At 42.6% G+C, this 23,412-nt stretch overlaps 1 protein-coding gene across 5 annotated transcripts in view; it reads right to left on the reverse strand.

Moving 5' to 3' along the window:
- Positions 1 to 23,412, reverse strand: part of LOC149201659 (transportin MOS14-like) — a 458,994-nt gene that overhangs the window by 77,659 nt on the left and 357,923 nt on the right. For all 5 annotated transcript variants that reach the window (XR_016253876.1, XR_016253875.1, XM_089402969.1 and 2 more), the window contains 2 exons: positions 12,086 to 12,273; positions 11,888 to 11,980 (listed from right to left, as the gene is read on the reverse strand). Coding sequence is in view for 3 of the 5 variants with exons in the window: in XM_089402969.1 (XP_089259095.1) it covers positions 11,888 to 11,980; positions 12,086 to 12,273 (281 nt within the window). In the remaining 2 variants the exon portion in view is untranslated. The remainder of the gene's footprint in view (positions 1 to 11,887; positions 11,981 to 12,085; positions 12,274 to 23,412) is intronic.

The raw sequence follows: 23,412 nt of genomic DNA on the forward strand, positions 1-23,412 counted from the left end.
GTGCTCTAGCAATACTCCTCACTGAGTATTACTCTGATCATCCGGCATCGATACCTGTGTTGATGCTAGGCCTTCCTGCCCAACATCCTCTACATTGCTGCCTCCTGTACTACTGCCCATGGTTCTACCACTGCCATTGCTGCATCTGTACGACAGCTCCCTCTGCATCCGTGTTGTTGCTGGTCCTTTCTCCCAGCACTGCACCTCCTCTCATCATGCTGCATCGTGTTGCCCACTACTGCACTGCAACTTAGTTACTGAGAAGTAAGTAACTGATCTCCCAACTGACCTCCCTGTTGGGCTAGAGACACCAACTGATGCTGAAACTCCCTCTGCCGTTGACAATTGCTCCCTCTCTGACCTCTGCGTTGCTACAACAACTCCCTGCATCTCGCACTGTTGCACACCTCTTTGTGCCTTTCTACACTGGTGCAACACTCCTGTGCCTCTCGCACTGCTGCAGCCTGCTAGCTTTGCACTGTCTCGGGACTCCTACACTATAGCTCTCTCTGTCGCTCCATCCGCATCCGTCTCTACCCACTCAACCAGTCCTACTACTCCTCGTCGGGGCTCCCGTAGCAAGGTCTAATCCAAGAGGCTGGGTACCTCGAGGATCCTGCCCCTCATCGCCTGTAGTCTGCCTGACTACAGTTCGATGTCTCCCCACTTCCGCTCAAGTGGTGCGTGTGCACTCATGGCACAGTCATCGTCTGTCAAAACTTCCTTCTTTGCCCGTGCTGGCGTTGCCTTAGTCTCAGAAGACTCTCCCTTACTCTTCTTCCTTGGACACTGGGTCGCATAATGACCCAGCTCTCCACAGTGGAAGCACTTGATCTTGCAAAGATCTTTCTTCTTCTGCTTTTCCTGCTTCCCCTCAGATGCTAGGGCCACATGTTCCTCCTCCTGCTTGACTTTGATCCCCTTGCTGTTGTTGCCTGTCTTCGACTGCCATCTAATCTCTTCCTGGTGAAGAGCTGCCCACATCTCGTCCCACAATGGAAGTGTCCCTCTGCCCAGTATACTCTGGAAAAACACTTCCCAGTCTTCTAAGACAACATTCAGGGTTGTCCTCACCATCAGAGCCTGATCCGGTGTCGCTCTTATAGCAGTCAACTAGTCTCAGATCTCATTTAGTCCTCCAAGGAAGGTGTCAATCGATTGTCCCTTCTTCATCTGATACAACCTCATCTGATTCTCGAGCAACATTCTTCTCTGCATAGAAGTATGCTAATATAGCTTCTTGAGAGCCTCCCACATCTCAAATGTCGTTTCCTTCTCAGCTATATGTGGTACCACATGATCCTTGACCCCGTCAAGGATAATGCACTTGGCCCTCGCTATCGCCCCCTCGTACCTATCATTATCACTGGGGTTGATTGGGACATCTATTACCTTCAAGGCGAAGTTCTTGACACGATTCCTATCAAGCACTGATAAGATTCTGGCCTTCCAGACTACGAAGTTCGATGCTCCGTCCAGTCTATCCTAGTCTCTTACTCCATGTAGTGCCATGATGCTCCTCTACTTCCCTCTTGGAAGTTCTCTATTTGACTCCTCTGAGTCTCTACTTCCCATCTGGAAGTTCTCTTCTGGACTCCCTCTGAGTCCTGATTTCCCTCCTAGAAATTGTTTTGCCGCTTGTCGAGATGCCCCCTACTCTGATCGTCTTGTGCAACTGCATTGTTGATCCTGGTTCCTCGACTAGAAACCCTCGGTAACAACTCCTCTCGCCCTGCTCTGTCAGGTATTGTTCTGACTACAGTATCTCACTAGCTCCACTCTGTAATATTCCTACAACCTTCTAGACCCCAGCAACTGCCTCTCTGTGAACTGCGTCAGCCCCTCTCTGCCTCAAGTTGGCTCTACGTCAGCCCTATGGCCCTTTGCGTTAGTAACACTGACCTTTTTGGGCTCTGCGCAGCTCCTGGCTTCCTCTGTGTGGCCCTGGCTGGCTCTGTGTCACATTCCTTGGCTTCTACGTTGCTAGAAACAACTTCTGTCACCTCAAAATCGTTGTTTTCTACTGTTGTTGCTCCGCTCGGCTAATGTCTTTTAATCCTCCTGTGATCTGCAATCACGCTCCGATACCATGTTGAAGTTTCTAAGTTTACTTAGTTAGAAACCCTCCATGCACTTTATCTGATTTATTCCTACCTACTAGTTATTTTCCTAAACAAGTTATTTACACTGTAAATATTGAAAATAAACACTAGTGCATGCTCAACATATTACAGATCAACAACTAAAAGAAACAAGAACAAACACACCACATGACACCATTATTTTTGGACTAATGTCCCCGAAAAAACCCAATGTGGGAAAACCGGTGCAGCTATCTGAGGGTTTTCTTAATTTCTTTAGCAGTAATACCTCTTGGTTTCTAACAAATCTACTGGCTAAAACCTCGGTTAATCCTTCCGGCAGCTACTTAGCACCAATCTGCCCCAAAAACCCCAGTGTCTGCCCAATCTAGATTGCGTCAGCCTCTCCTAGCCCAGTGCTGGCACTGTGTCAGCCTAACTTGCCCTATGTCAGCCCTAGGAGGCCCTGTGTCAGCTCTCTGAGCCTATGCGTCAGTTACGCTAGCCCCTCTGGTGCTCTGTGCAACACTTAGCTACCTCTTTGTGGCCTTGTGTGAGCACTGGCTGTTCTTGCGTCTCTCTCCGGCTACTCTGCTGCTATCCCAGCACTATCTCTGCCTCTCTGTCTCTCTGTACTCAATGCCCCTCAGCTGCTCTCCCGATCACTAATTTTATCTCTCTTAGCAAACCTCGCTCTAGAGAATAGAATGACTGATCACTTTGGTGTGCTCTCCAAGTGACCCTCAAGCCTCCTCTTATACTTTACCTGTTGACATCTCAACGGCCAAGATTAAGTCCCTAATCAACGCTTAAGATTAGATCTGACTTGATCCATGTCTTTTGGACCACTTTAACACAGATTCATATTAATACACATTAATATTTTATTTTCCCTAAGTTTAGACTTAGGGACTCCATTAAAAATATTAATTATTTTAATATCTCTTGATCTGTTTAGAATCTGCCCAAACCCTTTCTGGGTATTGGAGATCTCATGTGCCCCAACCTCTCCACCAAATTTTGTGGCTAGAGCACATTTGATGCTACCCCAAATCAACAGAAAATTCAATGACCCCAAATCCTATTGCAGCAACTGATTAAGTTTCTTCTATTTGTTAAATTAATCAAACAAATTACTTGCAGTTTCCTACAGCAAATATCAAAACGTATACACTGCAGCCTTCACAAATACAATACTACGGAAGAAATAAAAACACTAGAAGAATAGATCCACACACACAATAAAACACCGTTATTTTTGGACCAATGTCCCCGGAAAAACCCAACTTGGGAAATCCGGTGCAACAACTGAGGGTTTTATTATTATTCAGTGGTAATCCGAGTACAAATCTATGGAAGCTCAAATCTAGCTTTCCATACAGAGAAAATGATTGACAGAAGTCTAGTGAGAAAAATCTCACTTCCATCGGTGATCTGACACTAACCTTCGCTCAAGATGAGTTGCCCCTTGCTGCCTTTGCGTCAACCTGCTAAAACCAGCGTCGCTCTCACTCTGTTGATCAACTGTTGCTCTAGAAATTCGATCTTCTGGCTCTTTGGGCTCCTGCTCCGACTCTTGCCTCTGAATCTCGATTTCTCCTCAAAAAAATACAGATCTCCCTCTGAAGCTTTGCACTGCATCAACCTCTATGTGGAGTACGTTGTCTCCCTACTATAAACTCACGTGACTGGAAAAACTTCCTTTCGGCCTTACTGTCCCTGCCCCTCTCTCACTACTTCGAAACTACTGAATCACCTCCGACAACACACAGTTGCTACTTTGGAGATTGATTTCCCAGCAAAATCGATCTCCTTGGTGTCTCAAGTGTGTTCTCCAACCCCCATCGATTTTTTCTTATAATCTCTCATTGAGACATCAACGACCAAGATTAAAACATAATCGATGGCTAAGATTAACTAGAAATCGATCCATGTCTTCTTCTAGAAGATTCTCACCATGACTTAATTAATACCCTTTAATTAATCAATTTTCCTAAGTTTAGACTTAGGCACCATTAAAAAAAGATTAATTATTTTAATTAAATCGTCTCTAGGTGGAATTTCCAAAAATGATTTCTGGGTTTTGGAGAATACATATATTCTAGCCTCTCCACCAAATTTTGTGGCTAGAACACAATCGATGCTACAAAAAATCAACATCAACTGATGTTGCCTACTAGTCCTGCTTCACATGCTTGCCCTTCCTAAGAGGACATTGCATGTTGTAGTGATCGAGCTCACCATATCTAAAGCACTTCACCTTTGACAAGTCCTTCTTCCTTCTTTGTTCCCCCTACCCCTAACTATGACCCTTTGATGCAAGGGAAACATTGTCCTCCTCCTTAACCATCTTTAATCTGCTGCTACTGTTGCCATTAAGGGAGCTCTTTAGCAGAGCTCGCTTCAACTCCTCATGTTGTAAGTCTGACCACATCATGTCTCATTCAGGTAGCTTATCTCTGCCCAATATACTTCAGACAAAAACTTGCCACTCCTCAGAGACACTGTTTAGTGTCAATCTCACTAGCTCAGTTGGTTGAGGCATTGCCCCAACAGCTACAAGTTGGTCTCGAACCTCCTGAATCCTAGTGAGCAAGGGATCTATGCCTTTCCCCTTCTACATACTAATGCATCTCAACTTTTCATCCAAGAACATCTTCCGCTGCTCGGAAGTGCCCTGATATAGGGTGGAGAGAGCATCCGACATCTCTTTGGCAGTATCCTTGTCAGCTATGTGTGAGACTATATGGTCTCGGAATCCATCCAGGATCAACTGCTTCTCCTTCGCCATTTCCTTCCTAAATTCTTTTAATTGATCCGCATCCTAGGGAACTGCCACAACACTGTCTATGTAGAGCTTCACGCCATATTCATCCAACAGGAAGGACATCCTGGCCTTCCAGAGAACATAGTTGGAGGAACGCTCCAACCTATCCTAATCTCTAAGCCCTGCTGTGGCCATCTCAAGAACTATCGAAAACTCAATCCTTCCCTTTACTTGGTTGTTGCTCTGCTACTTGCACTCCCTTTTGGAATTCACATATCCACTAGTTACTATTGCCAATATACCTGGAAAAATCAAACTTCTGAGACTTGAATTTCCTTGAGAGAAATTTTCCCTCTGTTGTGTGTGCTTTTCTCTTCCACCCGACGCTGGTTCTGTTGCTGCAAAATCCTCTGCGTCCAACCAAGGAATCTTCTCAGTGAAAATCTGAGTTGCAGCTGATCCCTTTGATTGTTGGAATCACTAACCCAGGCAACTTGACATTTCTGCAACCCTGCAACTGAAAATCGAATTCCTGCCCCAGCAACTCGACCAGAATGTCAAGGAACTGCGTTACCTCAAGAATTTCGGCCTGCTGCTCCCACTCAGCAGCGAAATTCTCTCCTTCAATTCTGAACTTCCTGGCTGATTACTCACGCTTTGATACCACGTGAGAATTCCAAAATTGAAATCCTATTGCAGCAACCAGAATTTATTTTTCTAATTGTTAATTATTTTAACCATTTATCTACTTACGACAAATATCAAATAAATCACACTACAACCTTCACAAATAGGATACTACGGAAATAATAGCACTAGAAACTGAGAAAATTCTAGCACACACACACACACATTAAAAATGACTGTTATTTTTGGACAATTGTCCCCCAGAAAACCCAACTTGGGAAAATTGGTGCAGCAGCTGAGGGTTTTATTATTATGCAGCAGTGAGAAAATTTGAGTACAATAATTTGGATGTCGAAATCTAGCAATCCTACAGAGAAAAATACTGGCAAAATTCTAGTGAGGAATTTTCCTCACCCCACAGGAAAATTCGAGCTCTAACTGCAGCTCCAAGTGAGTCGTCCAAAATACCTCTGCGCTTGCCTATGTCACCCTAGCGCAGTATCTACCACGCTCCACCTGAATCAATTGTTCCTGTAGCCGTCCTGTCTACCATTGGCTGAGAAACTGTCTCTCAGGCCTTCTGGAACCCTTTCCCGACCTCTAGAACTGAAACTCGACTTCTCTCCAGCTAAATCGAATAGCCTTCTAGAGGCTTTTTCCCAGCCCATTCATCAGCCTCACTGTGGTACTTTTTCCTCTGCAATGCACTCGCTAGATCTAGAAAATGTCCTCCAGCCTCATTGTCCCTACTCCTCACTCTTTGCTTCGATTTTTGGCTCTTCGGCAACTGCTACTGCTCTCTAGAAATTGATTTGCTAAGAAAATCAAACTTCTAGTGTGTCATCTCCAAGTGCCCATCGACTTCCTCTTACAGTGCACTATTGGAGCACCAACGGCCAAGATTAAAACTTAATCAATGGCTAGGATCATCTTGGAGTCAATCCGTGTGAGTTTATAGATGATTCGCACCTTGATTTAATTAATTCTAATTAATTAACCATATTCCCTAAGTTTAGACATAGGAAATATTTAAAAATTGGTTAAATCTAATTAAGCCATCTCTAGGTGGAATTTCTAGAAACGATTTTCAGTTTTGGAGATCTCATGTATTATAGCCTCTTCACCAAATTTTGTGGCTAGAACACATTCGATGCTACAGAAACTAACAAATTACCCTAGTAGGCAGTGTGAATTGCTCAGAGAGGACGAAGTGTCGAGGCAAAGAGAAACTTGCAGGAGAGATAGATTTGTACAGGGAGATTGATTTGCCAGTTGATGTCAGAATTTCCAAGAGTAGGCCGAGTTAATTTTCTCTGCTAGTGTGAGTTTCTAGGAGGGTCGAGTTTAACTATCAGGCTGCACGTGTGAGCCAAATCAATTAGCCAAAGGGAGGTTGAATTAGATCTGTGGGGCCGAATTGCTTCCAGGAGATTAGAATGACTTGCAGAAGTGATGAGAATAATTTTCTAGAGGTTTGCTAAATGACAACAAACGAATTTGTGATTTTCTCCATCACGGATTTATTGAAGAATAATAAAATAACTCATCTGCAGAACTGGATTTCCCCACACTGGGGTTTTCCCAAGAACATTTGTCCAAAAACACTGGTGTCCATAACTTGTGTGTGTGCATAATTTTTTCAGTTCCTGTGGTTATTTATTTTTGTGAAGTTGTAGTTGTGTTTTATTCAGTATTTGCCGCAAATAATCTGCAGAAGACAAATAATCTAAATTGATAGGAGAATAATAACCAGTGACTGCAACGGTCTTAAAATTTCACAAGTCATAGACGACTTTGACCCAAAAGTGAATGGTCCAAAGGAAAATTCTCTCCATATAAAAATCTAGATGCCTAGGCTAGGTCATGACCAAAGCATATTGACACAATCTTCCTAATGTAATATCCCAAGCGGGAAAATTTTGCAAATTCTCGAAATTTAACTCAACAAGTGCTACATATATAAAATTATATTCATTTAACAGAAGATTGCCATGTAAAATATAACAAATAGAGTGCAAGCAAGTCAATAATACGATGAGTAGAAATAATCTCAACTTTTATTATAATAGAAAATTGGGGTTTACATGCTAATACAACAAAATAGTTGAGATGGAAAACTGGCCTCAAGAATCTACTCTAATGTGGTGTTGGCCCTCCAAAACTTAACTGAAATATCATTGCTAAGCTCTCATGTGAATTTTGGATGAATTCACCAAGGGGAGATGGGTATTTGCCCAATCTCACTGAATCACCCAAGGGTTTCCGTCTTGGAGCTACTGAAGGAGAGAACCGAGTTCTCAAACCTCTCACACAAGACAATGCTCAAATCCAAGCTGTCCTCTAATGGCCTCCTCCTCCTCCTTTTATAGATTTGATTGAACCTTCTAGAAGCTCCTATTTTATTATTTTTTTAATCATTGAGCACATTTCCCTCTTTTTATTTCAATTAAAATATCTTTTTAATGTGAGAAAACTGTAAATTGACCACCATGCCTCCTCAAGCCACTGAAAATCCATACTAACCATCCCATCTTGTAGATCTTCTCGTTCTGGTTCCAACGAGCTATTACACTAAGGTGTTACGTCAAGTATTCCTCTCGAAATGCCACCTTAAGCATAAATAATTAAGTTAGGCACAATAATAACCTTGTTTTATGGGAAATATGAGAATGCAATGGAACGAGAAGCGAGTTGTGCGGAATCAATCCTGATGATGGAAGATGGCAAGTGAACTCCTCTAGACCCCATAAAACATCTCCGAAAGCCCCTAAGCTAGTTGCTGAAGTAAACCTACACCTGTGACCTGACTGCCTCCAACCTTGAAAGTCCATTGTAACTATGCCATAAGGAACACCAAAAAAAGGGGCATCACACCTAAGGAGCCATAGAGGACTTTGGCCAACGCTGGATATATGAGGAGTTACATTGCCCACTCCAGGATGGAGTGATCTATAGACATGCATCAATGTGGCAAGCTCATAAACTCTTCTTAAGAAGGAGAAATTTCAGCGAAAAGACAATCTATTGCAGACAAGGAGAATACCTCCCTCGCTAAGAGGGAGTGTTGATATTTTGTAGCATTGGGAGGTACTCCTGCATGCCAAAAGTCCTGCTAAAGTCAGCCAAAGAAAATTATACAAAAGGAAAAATTTAAATTATGAATTTGGGGTTCATGTAGGCCCTAAGTGTCAAGTCGGCCCCACCATGAAGGGGTGAGACTTTTGGTCAAAAAGTCACAGGTTTGGCTAATATAAAAACACAAGATGACCTTCACGTTTGGAACAATTCGACCAAGACACATTCTTCTATTTTCTGATCCACATGTGCAAAGTCAAAGAGGGAGAAATATGAAGGTTGACTGAAATAAAGAGACTATCATTTGACCGAGTTTGACCTGCTTTATTTGACTGAGATTCTGTTCAGCCTGATCTAGAGTTTGATTGAGTTTGACTGCTAAAAAGAAGCAAGTTTGACCACAGATTTGGGCCACAGTCAGTGACAGTTGTCCATAATTAACCAGACTTTTGACTGCAGGACTGAGTTGACATCAGCCCGAATTTCGTACCATTGACCAGTGTTGACCAGCATTAAATTCTCTGATATTTGGAGGTTTGACTAACATAGACTAAGTTGGCATTTGACCAACTTTGACTGGTATCTTGGGCTTGAATTTGTGGCACAGATTTCTAGAATTTTTGGACTTGTAAATATTATTGAAGAACAATTTCTCCTTAGAAGAAGAGTTGTTGGGTTTTCCCAGGGTAACTTTGGTGTCTCTATTGTGCTTGGTTTTCCTCTTGTTTTCATTGCATTACTGTTGAGATTTTTTGGGTGTAACTGCTTAATGATATATGTGATATAAGATAACTGAATTGGAAATCATTGGAAAATAATTATCAAGATCAGAAGATCAGTTTCTACTTTGCATTATTGTAGAAAATTGCACAAACTGTACATTGGAGGAAGCACTTTTTCGGAATTTGTTGAAGATCCCAAGACGTTTGACCTATCATGCATGTGAAGTGCTTCACATGTTTAGCACTCTGCATGCTTCTCTAGGTCGCCCTCCCCTTATGCAGATGGTTTCAGAAAATCACCACATGGTTTTGGCATATGGTTTGATAGATTGAACAACCTTGGCACATTTTCCAAGGGCACACTCAAGCTAGTTATTTATTTGGTCAAGGTGGTTGGAACTTGGGATTGCACATTTTCCAAGGATGCCTCTCCTACTCAAAGATTATTATATTACTTTTTTGATCAAGGTTGTTACTCATGCACATTCTTGAAGAAGTTGATTAGAGCTACACGTGGATTTTCTCTAGTGAAGGGTGCACTTGTGGAAAATTTATTTCAGTTTTAGAAGTTATCTCTTGGTCAACCACTCAAATACCTAGAGGATGTGTCCCACCATCTTGGATATTTTAGGAAGTGCTTCCTAACTAAATCATTCTTTTATTATTGTTGAAAATTTTCATTTAGATATATGAAAGAATTATTATATTGTTTTCCTTGAAGATAAAAATGTATATTTTGTTGTTTCTTCTAGGAGAAAAAAAGTGGATCGCAACAACTCACTTCTACATTTAGTAAGGAGTTTGTTGAGGAGGTCAAAAATATAATATTATTCCTTCCAGGATAATGGATCTAGGAAAGCAATTAGTTTTTCATCGTAAAAGGAGTTGCGGTCAAACCTATATAAGGGCTTGCTCTCTACCTCATTTGGCATGGTCTGATTTAGGAGAGATCCCTTAGACCTTGGTTGAATACCTATTGGATGTACTTTGAGGATGAATAAATTGTTTAATAGAAGAGGAAATCTTCTACATCGCCATGCTCTCTCATGTTGATGAAATTGTTATGGATTATAGTTATGAAACATTGGATGAGGTAACACCATTCCTCTACCACTGTATTTATCATTAGGATGTTCTATATTGATGCATGCTTCTTTATACTCAGTTCCATGAACTTGTAATCCATTCCTGATAGAGACAATTATGATATCATCGGAGTTCATCTACACTAATAGTCTGCCTTGATAAATTTCTGAAGTCTGGGACAGCAAGGAGAGGGTTAATTAAGCTCGTACGTTGCAGGTATATTGTTCCTCTTTTCCTCAATGGGACAGTCACCCACTGAGCCTTGATTTGACTCCATTTTCCCAATAGAAAGACACTAGTCTCCAGTTCATTCATCCACTCTCTATAGTACACAAGCAAAACTGTTCTACAGGAATTTACTCTTCACTTCACCCTGCAATCCATGGTCTAAAATTCTAGGAATCATCTTCTAGGGAATCCACCCTTGTGCCGGAGGACAGCTGGCGTAAAGTGTGAAGAGGGTTGGTGAGGTGACATTGTCTTCCCTCTTAGTTCTTCCAAGGACTTGCTTGAGCCTTCGGACTTTACCTCAAGAAGTGCAACTTTGAGAGATAACAATTTGTTAACACATTCAACATTTTCCTCCTCGTTTGCACTTCCTTTTTTAGCAACAATCATATATTCCACCTAATACAAACCTTTTTCTTCCTTATCAGGCTAATCTTCTTCAATCACAATATATGTCTCTTTTGGAAAGAGAAACACTTGTTTGTGGCCTTAAATTAGCCCCATATTCCACTGTATTGTTACTCCAAGCTCTACTATAGACACATAGTACGTCTGTTAAAAATGTCATCACTTCCTACAACCATTGTCTCATAAAAAATGCTTATCCTTGACCATACATTGAAATATTAAAACATTTTTATGTTGTTGTCAAGATCCAAGAGGGTTACAAATCCAATAGTAAAAGGTACATTCACAGATTTATTTATCATCTGTAATCAGTAAGTTCAACTTCTTAGATAAATCAGCAGTATGAGATCTATTCCCTTCTGATGCTTCCAAGTGTGAAACACATCAAATAATATGTTGAATCTTCAACACTGAAAATTTTCTACTTTTCTTTCAAATGTTCATCAGAAAACAACATTTTGAGGACATATCCTACAGCCAAAGTGAGGTTCGTATTATCACATGAGAACAATCCATGTTTGGAATCTGGACACCTGATATCTTCTATGGAAAGTACACCATGTATTCTAGAACCTCTAGATAGCACAAAAGAATGATATCTATGTGAATTTCACTGTTAAGAGTAGCATTCCTCTTCAACTAAGCAGTAAAGTTACATTAATTTACTACTAGTACCAGAACAAATAGATAGTGAGCCAGGAGGTCAAGTGGCAATTAAATCAGCCATCTGCAACAACATAAGTGCAAGTTCCATTCCTTTAAGGCGATGACGAAGTCCAACTCTATTGGAAAATGCCACTAACTGCATCCTTTATTAGTCATGTTTGTGTTGTGTTCATATTTCTTACTGAAAAATATAATCTTTCTTTAACCAAAACCTAGTAAGGTCTTACCAGTTCTTATGAAACATTCATGATGTTGGAAGGAGAGAAAATTTCTTGAAAGGCAATCCATCACTTCTGACAACAGTGCTGAGAAGTTCCGACCTGTAATTGAACACCAACAGTTCATGTCACCGAAGACAGATCCAGTGTTATGCATACAGACAGCAACAAAATGTGTTGAAATAATTGGCATCTGCTTCTAAATACCTGAGGCTTGAATAGCTTGTGACAGGGCTTTACAAACAGCAGTTGACAAACAACCATTTTGCATATGATCAGAACTGAATATACGTTCAAGGAGTGGCCAGAAGTGTCTCAGTATGAGGATAATAGTCTCATCTCCAAGTGATGAGGAAAAACCAGGGGTTGAAAGCTGGGTGAAAATTGCACCCATCCTGCAACCAATTTGTATTTTGTCAATACTTCACAAGATCCCAGAGTATATATTAAATATTAAATCCATTAAATATTTTCCTAAACACTAAAGATTATATCTGTCAATATTTCACAAGGGGAACAAAGAAATTATTCAAAAATTAAGACCATAAAACACTGTGGAAAACTGTATAGTATTCAAGAAATCTTTGGGAAAACATTGACAATGATGAAAAAAACTCTGGTAAAAGTTGCTAAACAATCAACTGAGCTGCAGGTATTCACGACTCAAACGTGCAGCTGGTGACTTGGACTCATCACCAGATTAGCTGGACCTCATTTTTGGGCCAATCAAGTTTGGCACATAAGTCTTGGTAGAACCCAGCAAGTTTTGTAACACCAGTCTATGGGGAATCATTTAAAAAGGACATTTCTCAACAATTTATCACATAGCTCTTACTGTCTATTGTGATTAATGTCACATGTTCTGATATTTTATCAAACCGAGTCACCCTGCTCACCTGGAAGGTACATAAAATAAATGTCCCAGTCAACTAAAACGAGCCCCTCTTCCCTCACTATCCAGACATGAAGTGTTAAAGCACCTGCACTAACTAGCTGTAGTTTGAGGCAAGATGAGAAAATCAACAGAAATAGAGTATATGTCCTGCAGCAAGTATTTTGTCCATTACAGTAATTTCCCTTAGATACAAGAATATACTAGGTGAACCATTATTAAATTTTCCTCTGAAAAGAGTTAAAATCCAATAGCATTTAGATTTCACAAACACATCAATGCCAAAGGGGATTCCCAAATATCTTCTTATCTACACCTGCAGTATAAACACCCTGTAGAAATTTTTAGTTCTGTAGCCCATCCCAGTTTCAAAGGTTTTTGCATTTAGTTTAATGCCCACAGCCCAAAACGTTAGCTGATATAAAACTGTTTACAAATTATTTTTGAAACACTTTCAGGACTACCTCAACTTCTTTTGCACTTTTCCGCTGATAGAAAACAAAATAGACAAGCATACACAGATTTTTGACAGAAGTATGTTTGGTCTAACTTGACCCTGGAAAGACCCACAAGGGGAAAACCAGTATAAAGAGATTTTTTATTCGCTTTCTTAGGAAATTTATACACAGCAATATATTTGTACAGGGTACTTATCTCCCTTGGAAGATGAGCCACGGTCCAGCAAACTCTCCCTGGATGTTTGAGTCACTTTGATCCACCTTTAGCCTTGATAAACGAGTCACTGTCCCAGGAATCACCTAGAAATTCGATCCACAGTCAAACACAGACTTCCTAGAATTTCTGGCCAGCCAAACTACATTTATTGCCTTAAGAAGAGTGCTGACAGTCTGACAAAATTTGTTCAACTCAGAGCCAGAAACCTCCTCAATTTCTGCACTATTTGTGCCTCAAGTTTCAGCCTATTTAGCCTGTGTGCCACATAAATACCCTAGATTCTCGGCCTGTTCCTCAGATTATCAGATCTGAAATTTATTTCCCTGTTACAGCTTCCCAAAGCCTCGAAAATCATGCTGGGATAAATGCTCTCTGTCCTAGAAATGTGTGCCACACCCAGACTTGAGATTTGTGTCTCCCGAAGGTATCTTCTCTTGCTAGGTCGATTTCCTCCTGCAAAACTTTCTGCTATCACAGCTTTGTCTCCTTCATCTCTTCTCCTCCTCTCTACAAATGCACATGTAGAATGAATGAGCTTCTCACCTTTTTCTCCCGTTTTAGCTCTCATTAGATAGGTGAACCCTAACCCTTTTGATCAAGCGCTGAGATTAGATCTCAGCCCTCTAGATAAATGGTGGAGATCATTCCCTCACTTCACCCTCTTTTCATGTGGTTCCCCTCATTAATGACTCCTAGTCACTGTATAACTTTATGTTTGTACCTTGTACTTTTTCTCCACATAAGGTGATTTCAATATTAGAAAGTACATAGTACTTAAAGTACTTTATACTGTGACTTTAACATGACTTTAATATAACTCATAAAGTCACATGCTAAAAAGGTGTTTTAAAGTGTTTTCCTAAGCAAAAAGGCAAATGCACTACGAAGCACCTCCTTGGTACCTTATTCTTCAACACTCCCTCTTACAGAGGAAGTTCTTTCTCACTACTCCCATCATGTCTTTGAAATACACATGCTTGCCCCTTGGCAATGACTTGGTGAGAATATCTGCAACCTGTTCATCATTGGATATACATGGAAGCCACACTACTCCTCTCTAAACCCAATCCTTGAAAAAGTGGTACTTGATCTCTATGTTCTTTAACCATTCATGAAATATTTGATTTTCCGTGAGTTTAATGCAACTTTCATTATCATAGTATATCGTAGTTGGTTTCAGCCTATGACCAAATAAGCCACACATCATCTTGCGAAGCCAAATAGCCTCGCAACTGGCTTGACTAGTTGTAAATTGTAATATACTTAGCTTTCGTTGAGCTCAGTGCCACTGATCTTTGCTTCCTATTGAACCACGATAACACTGTCGAGCCCAACATGGAACAACATTTGGAAGTACTCTTCCGGTCACTAGCACTACCTGCCCAATTTGAGTCTGTATAGCCTGTCAATCTGACTCCATCTCCTCAGATATAAACCAGACCATAGTCCATTGTGCCCTGTAGGTACCATAACACATGTTTCGCAACCACATAGTGCACTCTCCTGGGCTCCATCATAAACTAACTCAAGGTGTTGACTGTGAAACAGATATCTCGCCTAGTGTTGACCATATACATTAATGAACTGAGCAACTGACGATACAAAGTGGGGTTCACCAACTTGGAATCTGAAGCATGTAGCTTCTTCCAGTTGGTGATCATCGAAGTAGCCATAGGCCTGCAATCCTCCATACGAAATCTCCTTAGTATGTCCCCTGCATATCTACCCTAGCCTACAAAGATATACCCATCCTACTGCCAAACCTCCAACCCCAAAAAGTAATGCATTAGTCCCATATCGGTCATGTCAAACTCTGAAGCAAGGTCCCTCTTGCAATGTTGGATGAGTCTCTCCTCTCCTGTAATAAACAAGTCATCCACATACAGAACCAGAATGAGTGGATCGTCACCAACCATGATGAAGTATAGGTTTGGATTTGCATCACTCTTCTGGAAACCCATCTGCTGCAAGTAGGCATCAATCCTCTCATACCATGCTCTCGATGCCTGCTTCAGTCCATATAAGGCTTTCTTAAGCCTACACACATGAGACTCTCTCCCATGCACCTCAAAGCCCTATGGTTGCTCAATGTACACCTCCTCCTGTATGACCCCATTGAGAAAGGTGGTCTTCACATCCATCTGGTGAATCTTCCAACCCATCTCAGTTGCTATAGATATCACTGCTCTAATAGAGGTATAATGAGCAACTGGTGTGAAGGTCTTCTCATAGTCAACTCTCTCTACTTGTGAGAACCCCTGTGCTGCAAAATGAGCTTTAAACTTCTCCATGCTGCCATCTGCAACATGTTTAATCTTGTAGAGCCACCTACGAGTCACCACTGACTTCCCCTCAGGTCTCGACACTATCTCCCACACATCATTCTTCATGATGGAGGCATACTCCTCCATCATGGCATCCCTCTAGATCTGCTGACTAGTAGCCTCCTCATAGCTACCTGGCTCAATCTCCACAACATCTGCCACATAGCCACCCAACCTCACTGGTGGTCTGCTCTCCCTAATTGACCACTTGGGTTTCCCCACTATCTCTTGTGCTTCTTTCAGTCTCTCAAGGCCATTTTTCCTTCCTCTTCCTTGTAGTAGCCTCCTTTACTAGTATGGGAAAATCCTCCACTGGAGCCTCTCCTCTTGATGGGTAAGGCCCTCTTGTGGTTTGTGGTAAACTTGTACTCTGAGATTCTGTGCCCTGTGATCCTAGACACTGTGAGCCTATCACCCTTGAAGTAGGTGATCCTCGTGACCATGGTGTACCACCTGACGATCCTCATACTTGTGGTGTGGCCCCCTATTGACGCTCTTGTTTCTCTACCCAATCAACCTCTCGAGATCACCTCAAGCCGCCCCGCTTCTCAAATCTCACATCTTGCCTTAGGACAACTTTCCTCTGCGCAGGAATGTATATGCAGTAGGCCTTGCTGGTCTCATTGTAACCCACAAAGATACCCTTCTTTGCAGTGGGTTTTAGTGTGAGGAATTTCTCACTATTCTATCAATCATATTCTCTATACTAGATAGCCAGTAAGGCATCTAGAGATTGTATTCAGAAAACTACTACTTAATAATACAAACCCTCAACTGCTACACCAATTTTCCCACATTAGGTTTTTCTGGGGACATTTATCCAAAATAATTGTGTAATGCGTTGTGTATTTCTTTCTTGCTTAGTTACTTGTTTCCGCATATAATTTTAATTGGTGAAGGGTGCAGTGTATTAGTTTCGATATTTGCTGTAGGAAACAGTAAATAATTTGTTCAATAAATTAACAAATAGAAGGAACCTAATCAATTGTTGCAGTAGAAATTTGGGTCTTCCAAATTTTCACAGTGATAACCTGTGGTGCTCCAAATGACATTTGGGGGCACACAAGTGTCCTCATGGGTCTCCAAACAAATCAAAGATGCATGTAGGTCACCCTCAAGGGCTAGGATGATGGTGTAAGTGATGCCACATCATCGTGGAAGTCCTGGATCAGCTACCAAGTGTATGGCGTAGATCTGGGGCCGGCTAGGCATGATGGATCAAGTGCATACTCCTCATTCAATAGGTGAACCACGAGCGATCTCTGAATGGTTGTGGGGATCCATGGAGTGTACTCTGCTGCTGTGGAGGCCCATGGCTCTCAACACTCACCCTACATGTGCCAATTTAACCCTCTGGAGGATTAGCATCCTGTATAGGGAGACCAAACCCCAAATGGAAACCATTTGCAATCCTGCATAAGATCCAATGCGTCCCCTAGCCTTCCAGTACAAGTCATTAGACAAATCAGGTAAATGAGCTTACCTAATCATGGACCACAGGTGGGGACTTCATAATGGCTTACCCTTCCATAATGTGCTTGGGGATGTGCTAGTGTCTCCTAAACTCCAAATGGGTTAACCAAGCACCCTATTAGGTGGTTTTCACCTCTAAAGGGGATGATATAGTCAAGGTACATCCGTCAAAATGTGGTGGCATGTGACAGATAGGTGAATTAAGTAGGGGATGAGAGGGGGCAACTCTAGGTCACATGCTAGGGTACAAGGGTAGCTAATAAGAAGGAAGCTCACGGTTGGGTTTATAATGTGTATGAGGGAGAAATCATGGTACATGAGGTGCCCTGACTTGATTTTTCCACCTTTCTTTATATGCCTTTTGCCTTTTTATGATTTTCTTTGATTAACTGCTATGGGCTCAAGGGGTTAGAGCATGAGGTGTAGATATAGCAGTGGAATCCCCTTTTTAAGGTGGGGCGGTTCATCGTCCACTAGGGGTTGGGACAATCATGGGTTCCTATATAATGAAGGAGGCTCGTAGAACCTATAGGAACCAGGGTGATGACCATGCTGATGGGGTAGAGCTCGTGTATTGGCTTTTTCCCACGTGCTAAATGTTTTTGTTTTGACCAGTTTTTGCATTTTGTGGTACTTTTCATGTTGAATGTGGCCATATATACTTTTAACTTTCTCTTTAGCTGCATCAACCTTCGGGCTTCATTCCAGACCATGACGCAAAGTGTGGGCAAGGGGAGGGGTGAGCTGACCCTATGTGGACCCGATGGAGGAATGTGGACCCAGGAGGGAGAAATGATGGAGCGGGGTAATATAAGCAGATAAGGGAGCGGGACCACGCAACCAAAATCAGGGTTTCCCGTGAAAGACCATCCTTGGAACAAAATGGTCAGTAAAAGAGATCCCACGGGACTAGAATCCAAGGTTAATTCCTAAAAGGGGTTCAGGGGATAGAAGCAAAGACTTAGCCCATTCTTTACGCTGAACCCCCCCATTTATCCATGCCTAGAAGTGTCCATGATAAGAAAACTACAAAACTCAATTTTAAAATGACAAGGCATACCTTTAGATTTGGGAGGCCCACCTTCAAACATACGATCATGGCAGATGGGTGAGTGACCACATCGCTGGCTCAGGTGGCGGAGAATTGGCACAATGAGTTAGTTGATGGTTGCAAGGGGCTGTTGGCTGCCGGCTGAGGACCATCTTGGAGAAAAAATTTCTCCTAGCGATATTACCTGCAAAATGGTGGGTAACATCTGGGTCCAGCTAGGACGTGATCTCTCGAAGAAGTGGGCGAAGCTACTTGAATGGGAGGTCACAAGAACTCCAGCAATCTCTTGGTTATCGTAGACCTGTCATCTACACATATCATAGATTGAGAAACACGGGGCACCATGCTTTCGTGGCCTCTCATGATCGCACATGCTAAAATGTTAGGCCATAAAATCAACAGAAATATAAATATATGCAGATTTTAATTTAAGTGCAGTTAATCTACCATGGGAAAAATCATATGATGTAAATTCTAATGAGAAAATGAACATGCGATGCATCCTACACTAACATGCATATAATAAGGCTAATACTAATTGTAATTATAAAGCCAGTGCAACCAACATATCATCACATCAATATACATATGCCTGCTAATATGATTACTCATGTAGCAACCCCCAAATCGAATGTGGACATAGTCACTTGGAAGATGAAGCTGATGGGAGGTGGGAAAATATGATCTCCATTCGAGATAAAGGTAAGTCCTAGGAGAAAGAAAACTGTTCAATCTACAGGTATTGGGCTTTTCTTCTAAGTAGAAAATGGTGGAACAAACTATCACTTTCGAGAACCCCTTATCACGATTACCATTATAATACCATGCTATGAGGATGTCACAAGGTTGTGATGAGAGGGGAACGAAGGGTGAGATAAAGGAGTGCAACAAACAGGTCTCTCAATGTGATGGTCACATCAGGGAGGGGAGGTCGCGAAGTGATCATAATCCTAAGGATGGGTTAAAGGGGTTAAAGAATATTCAATGAAAGGCTCTTTCTTGACACCATATTTAGAAAGGGGAAAAGGGGCATGGTCACTCGAGGTCATATCAAAAGAGATGAGCGAATTACTTGAGGAAGACTCAAGGTGGTGAACAAGCAGGAAAGGCAAAGGCGAAGTATCATATTCAACGAGATTTCCCTCCCCACACTCTGAAGGCTCAAGTGATTTGAATACATAGTCATAAAGTGGGTAGGTGGGAGCCTCGTTTTGTTGATTTGGGGTAGCATCGGATGTGCTCTAGCCACAAAAATTGGTGGAGAGGCTAAAGCACATTAGATCTCCAATACCCAAAAATGGTTTGGGCAGATTCTAACCAGTTTGGGAGATATTAAAATAATTAATATTTTTAATGGAGTCCCTAAGTCTAAACTTAGGGAAAATAAAATATTAATGTGAATTAATATAAAACTGTGTTAGAAGGGTCCAAAAGTCATGGATCAAGCCAGAGTTAATCTTAGTCGTTGATTAGGGACTTAATCTCGGAGTTGAATTGTCAACGACAAAAGTATAAGAGGAGGCTTGAGGGTCACTTGGAGAACACACCGAGTTGATCAAGATTTCGATTTTCTGGGGTAGGGTGTGCTGAGGAAGTCGAAAGAGTGATCAGAGTTGCAGCTGAGGGACAGTGAATACAAAAGCAGAGAGGCAGAGATAGTACCAGGAGGATAAGTGAAGAAGCCAGGAGAGAGGGACGCAAAGCCAGCAAGGGCTCACGCAGAGGTAGCCAGGAGCTGCGCAATGCCATAGAGAGCCAATGTGGGTGACCCAGAGGCTCTAAGGGCTGACGGAGTGCCTCCAGAGGCTGACGCAGGGCAAGCCAGGATGACGTTGGGCCAGAAAGGGCTGACGCAGTCCCTAGAGGCTGACGTTGGGGTTTTTGTGGGGCAGATTAGAGCTGGGAGCTGTTAGAGTGTTTATCCGAGGTTTCAACCGAAATATCTACTTCCGAGTAGAGAGGTACTATTGCCGAGATTATTCTCTGTTGGGTGAGCCGGTTTTGGCACCCAGATTGTATTCAGAAACTGCATAATAATAAAACCCTCAGATAGTTGCACCGGTTTTCCCACATTGGGTTTTTCCGGGGACATTGGTCCAAAAACAATGGTGTCACTTGTGTGCTTGTTTTGTTTCCTTCAGTTGATGATTTGTAATGTGTTGAGCATGTACTTGTATTTATTTTCAGTATTTACATGGTAAATAACTTGTTAATTAATCAGAACAAGTAGGCAGAAATAAATCAGAAAAGTACATGAAGGGTTTCTAACAGTTAGACTTAGAAATTCCAACATGGTATCAGAGCGTGGTTGCAGATCACAAGAGAACTGAGGACATCAGCCGAGCAGAGCAGCAGCAGCAGAAAACAACTGTACTGAGTGATAGAAGTTGTTCCTAGCAGAGAAGTAGCAAGGAAGGGGTGATGCAGTGCCTGCGTCATCAAGTTTGAGCTGCAAAGAAGATTAGCGCAGTGGCAGAGGGGAGCAGACTCGACCTACATAGTGCCCACTCATCTTTCTCAGTCAGGAAGGATCGACGCTCGTGGCCAGGAGGTGCGAATTTTGCTGGTGCCGGGATTGCGCAGAGCCTAGAAGCTCCAACCTTCAGTTTTCTGGGCTTAGGAGGCTGTGGGAAAGTTGCAAAGTGAAGCTGGTGGGGTATTGTAGTCAAAACAATACCTAACAAGGCAATACCAAGGAGGAGGGAGTTGCTACTGAGGATTTCTAGCCAAGAAATCTAGATCAGTGGTGCAGCTGCACTAAGGATTGGAGTGGGGACATCTCGACATTGGGAGAAGGATTTCCAGGAGAGAAATTGAGGCTCAGAGGGAGTCACACCGAGAACTTCCAGGAAGGAAGTAGAGGAGCAGTGAGATGGCAGTGAACGGGGTAAGAGACCAGGACAGACTGGATGGAGCCTCAAACTTCATAGTTTGGAAGGCTAGAATCTTATCCGTTCTAGACAGGAACCGTCTCAAGCAATTCGCCTTGAGGACAATAGTGGTCCCAATTGACCCGGATGATAACGATAAGTACGAGGATGCAATGGCAAGGGCCAAGAGCATCATCCTTGACGGGGTCAAGGACCATGTAGTACCACACATTGCCGAGAAGAATATGGCAAATGAAATGTGGGAGGCCCTAAAGAAGTTGTATCAGCATACTTTCGTGCAAAGGAAGATGCTAGTAGAAAATCAATTGTGGTCATACCAGATGCAGAAGGGAGAACAAATCAACACCTTCCTCAGTCGATTGAAGGAGATCCGAGATTAGCTAGCTTCCATAGGGGCCACACCGGATCAAGAATTGATGGTGAGAACAACCCTGAACGCAGTCTCAGAAGACTGGTAGGTGTTTTTCCAAAGCATACTGGGCAGGGCAACCCTTCCAGATTGGGAGGAAATGTGGGCGACTCTTCGCCAAGAAGAGATCAGAAGGCTAAGCAAGGCGGGAAGCAGTGGCAAGGGGATCAAAGTCAAGAAGGAGGAAGAGGAGGATGTTGCCCTAGCATTTGAGGGAAAGCAGGAGAAACGGAAGAAGAAGGACCTCACCAAGGTCAAATGCTTCAACTGTGGGGAACTGGGTCACTATGCGAGCTAGTGTCCGAGAAAGAAGAGAAAAGGAGAGGCTTCCGAGACCAAGGCTGTGCCAGCAAGGGCGGAGAAGGAATTGGAGACAAATGATGACTGTGCCATGAGTGCTCACACGCCACTTGAGCGGAAGTGGGGAGACATAGAGCTGTAGTTAGACGGACTACAGCCGATGAGGGGCAGGATCCTCAAGGTACCCAACCTCTTGGATTATACCATGCTACGGGAGCCCCAAAAAGGAGTAGCAGGACTGGTAGATGTCGGTAGAGACGGATGTTGATGAAGCGACAGAACGTGCTACAGTGCAGGAGTCCCAGGACAGTGCAGAGGCTAGTAGGATGCAATAGTGCGAGAAGCACGAGAGTATTGCACCAGTGCAGGATGGCATAGAGAGGTGTGCAACGGTGCGAAATGCATGGAATTGTTGCAGCAGTGTAGAGGTCAGTAGAGGGAGCATTTGTTAGCGGCAGAGGGAGCTTCAACATCGGGAGAGTCTCTAGCCTGACAGGGATGTCAGAATTGGGTGCATCAGTTACTTCCTTCTCAGTAACTGGGTTGTAGTGAAACAGTTAGCAGTGGCAGTGCTATGGGTAGCATGATGCAGTGTGAGAAGGGGATGCAGTGCAGATGCAACAGTGATAGTGGCAGGGCCATGGGTAGTAGCACAAATACAGAGGGAGTTGTCGTACAAATGCAGCAGTGGCAGTGGTAGGGCCATGGATAGCAATACATAATGCAACAGTGCAGAGGATGTTGGGCAGCAGGCCTAGCATCAACATAAGGACCGATGCCGGATGATTAGGGTGATACTCAGTGAGGAGTATTACTAGAGCATAGTCCTCGACTCCTCGCTAAGAGGGAGTGTTGATTTGGGGTGGCATCGGATGTGCTCTAGCCATGAAAATTGGTGGAGAGGCTAAAGCACATGAGATATCCAATACCTAGAAATGGTTTGGGCAGATTTTAAACAGTTTGGGAGATATTAAAATGATTAATATTTTTAATGGAGTCCCTTAGTCTAAAATTAGGGAAAATAAAAGATTAATGTGAATTAATATAAAACTGTGTTAGAAGGGTCCAAAAGTCATGGATCAAGCCAGAGTTAATCTTAGCCATTGATTAGGGACTTAATCTCAGCCGTTGAATTGTCAACAAGAAAAGTATAAGAGGAGACTTGAGGGTCACTTGCAAAACACATCGAGTTGATCAAGACTTCGATTTTCTGGGGTAGGGTTTGCTGAGGAAGTCAAAAGAGTGATCAGAGTTGTAGCTGAGGGGTAGTGAATACAAAAGCAGAGAGGCAAAGATAGTACTAGGAGGATCAAGGAAGAAGCTGGGAGAGAGGGACGGAGAGCCAGCCAGAGGCTCACATAGAGCCAGAAAGGGCCCACGTAGAGGCAACCAAGAGCTACGTAGTGCCTCAGAGAGCTAGCGTGGGTGATGCAGAGGCTCTAAGGGCTGACGCAGGGCAAGCCAAGGTGACGCTAGGCAGATGTTGGGCCAGAAAGGGCTGACGCTGGGGTTTTCGTGG

Source organism: Pinus tabuliformis, chromosome 2_1, assembly GCF_031772625.1.
Source record: "Pinus tabuliformis cultivar Carrire ecotype Pingquan chromosome 2_1, CPIR1, whole genome shotgun sequence".
NCBI classification, from domain to species: Eukaryota; Viridiplantae; Streptophyta; class Pinopsida; order Pinales; family Pinaceae; genus Pinus; species Pinus tabuliformis.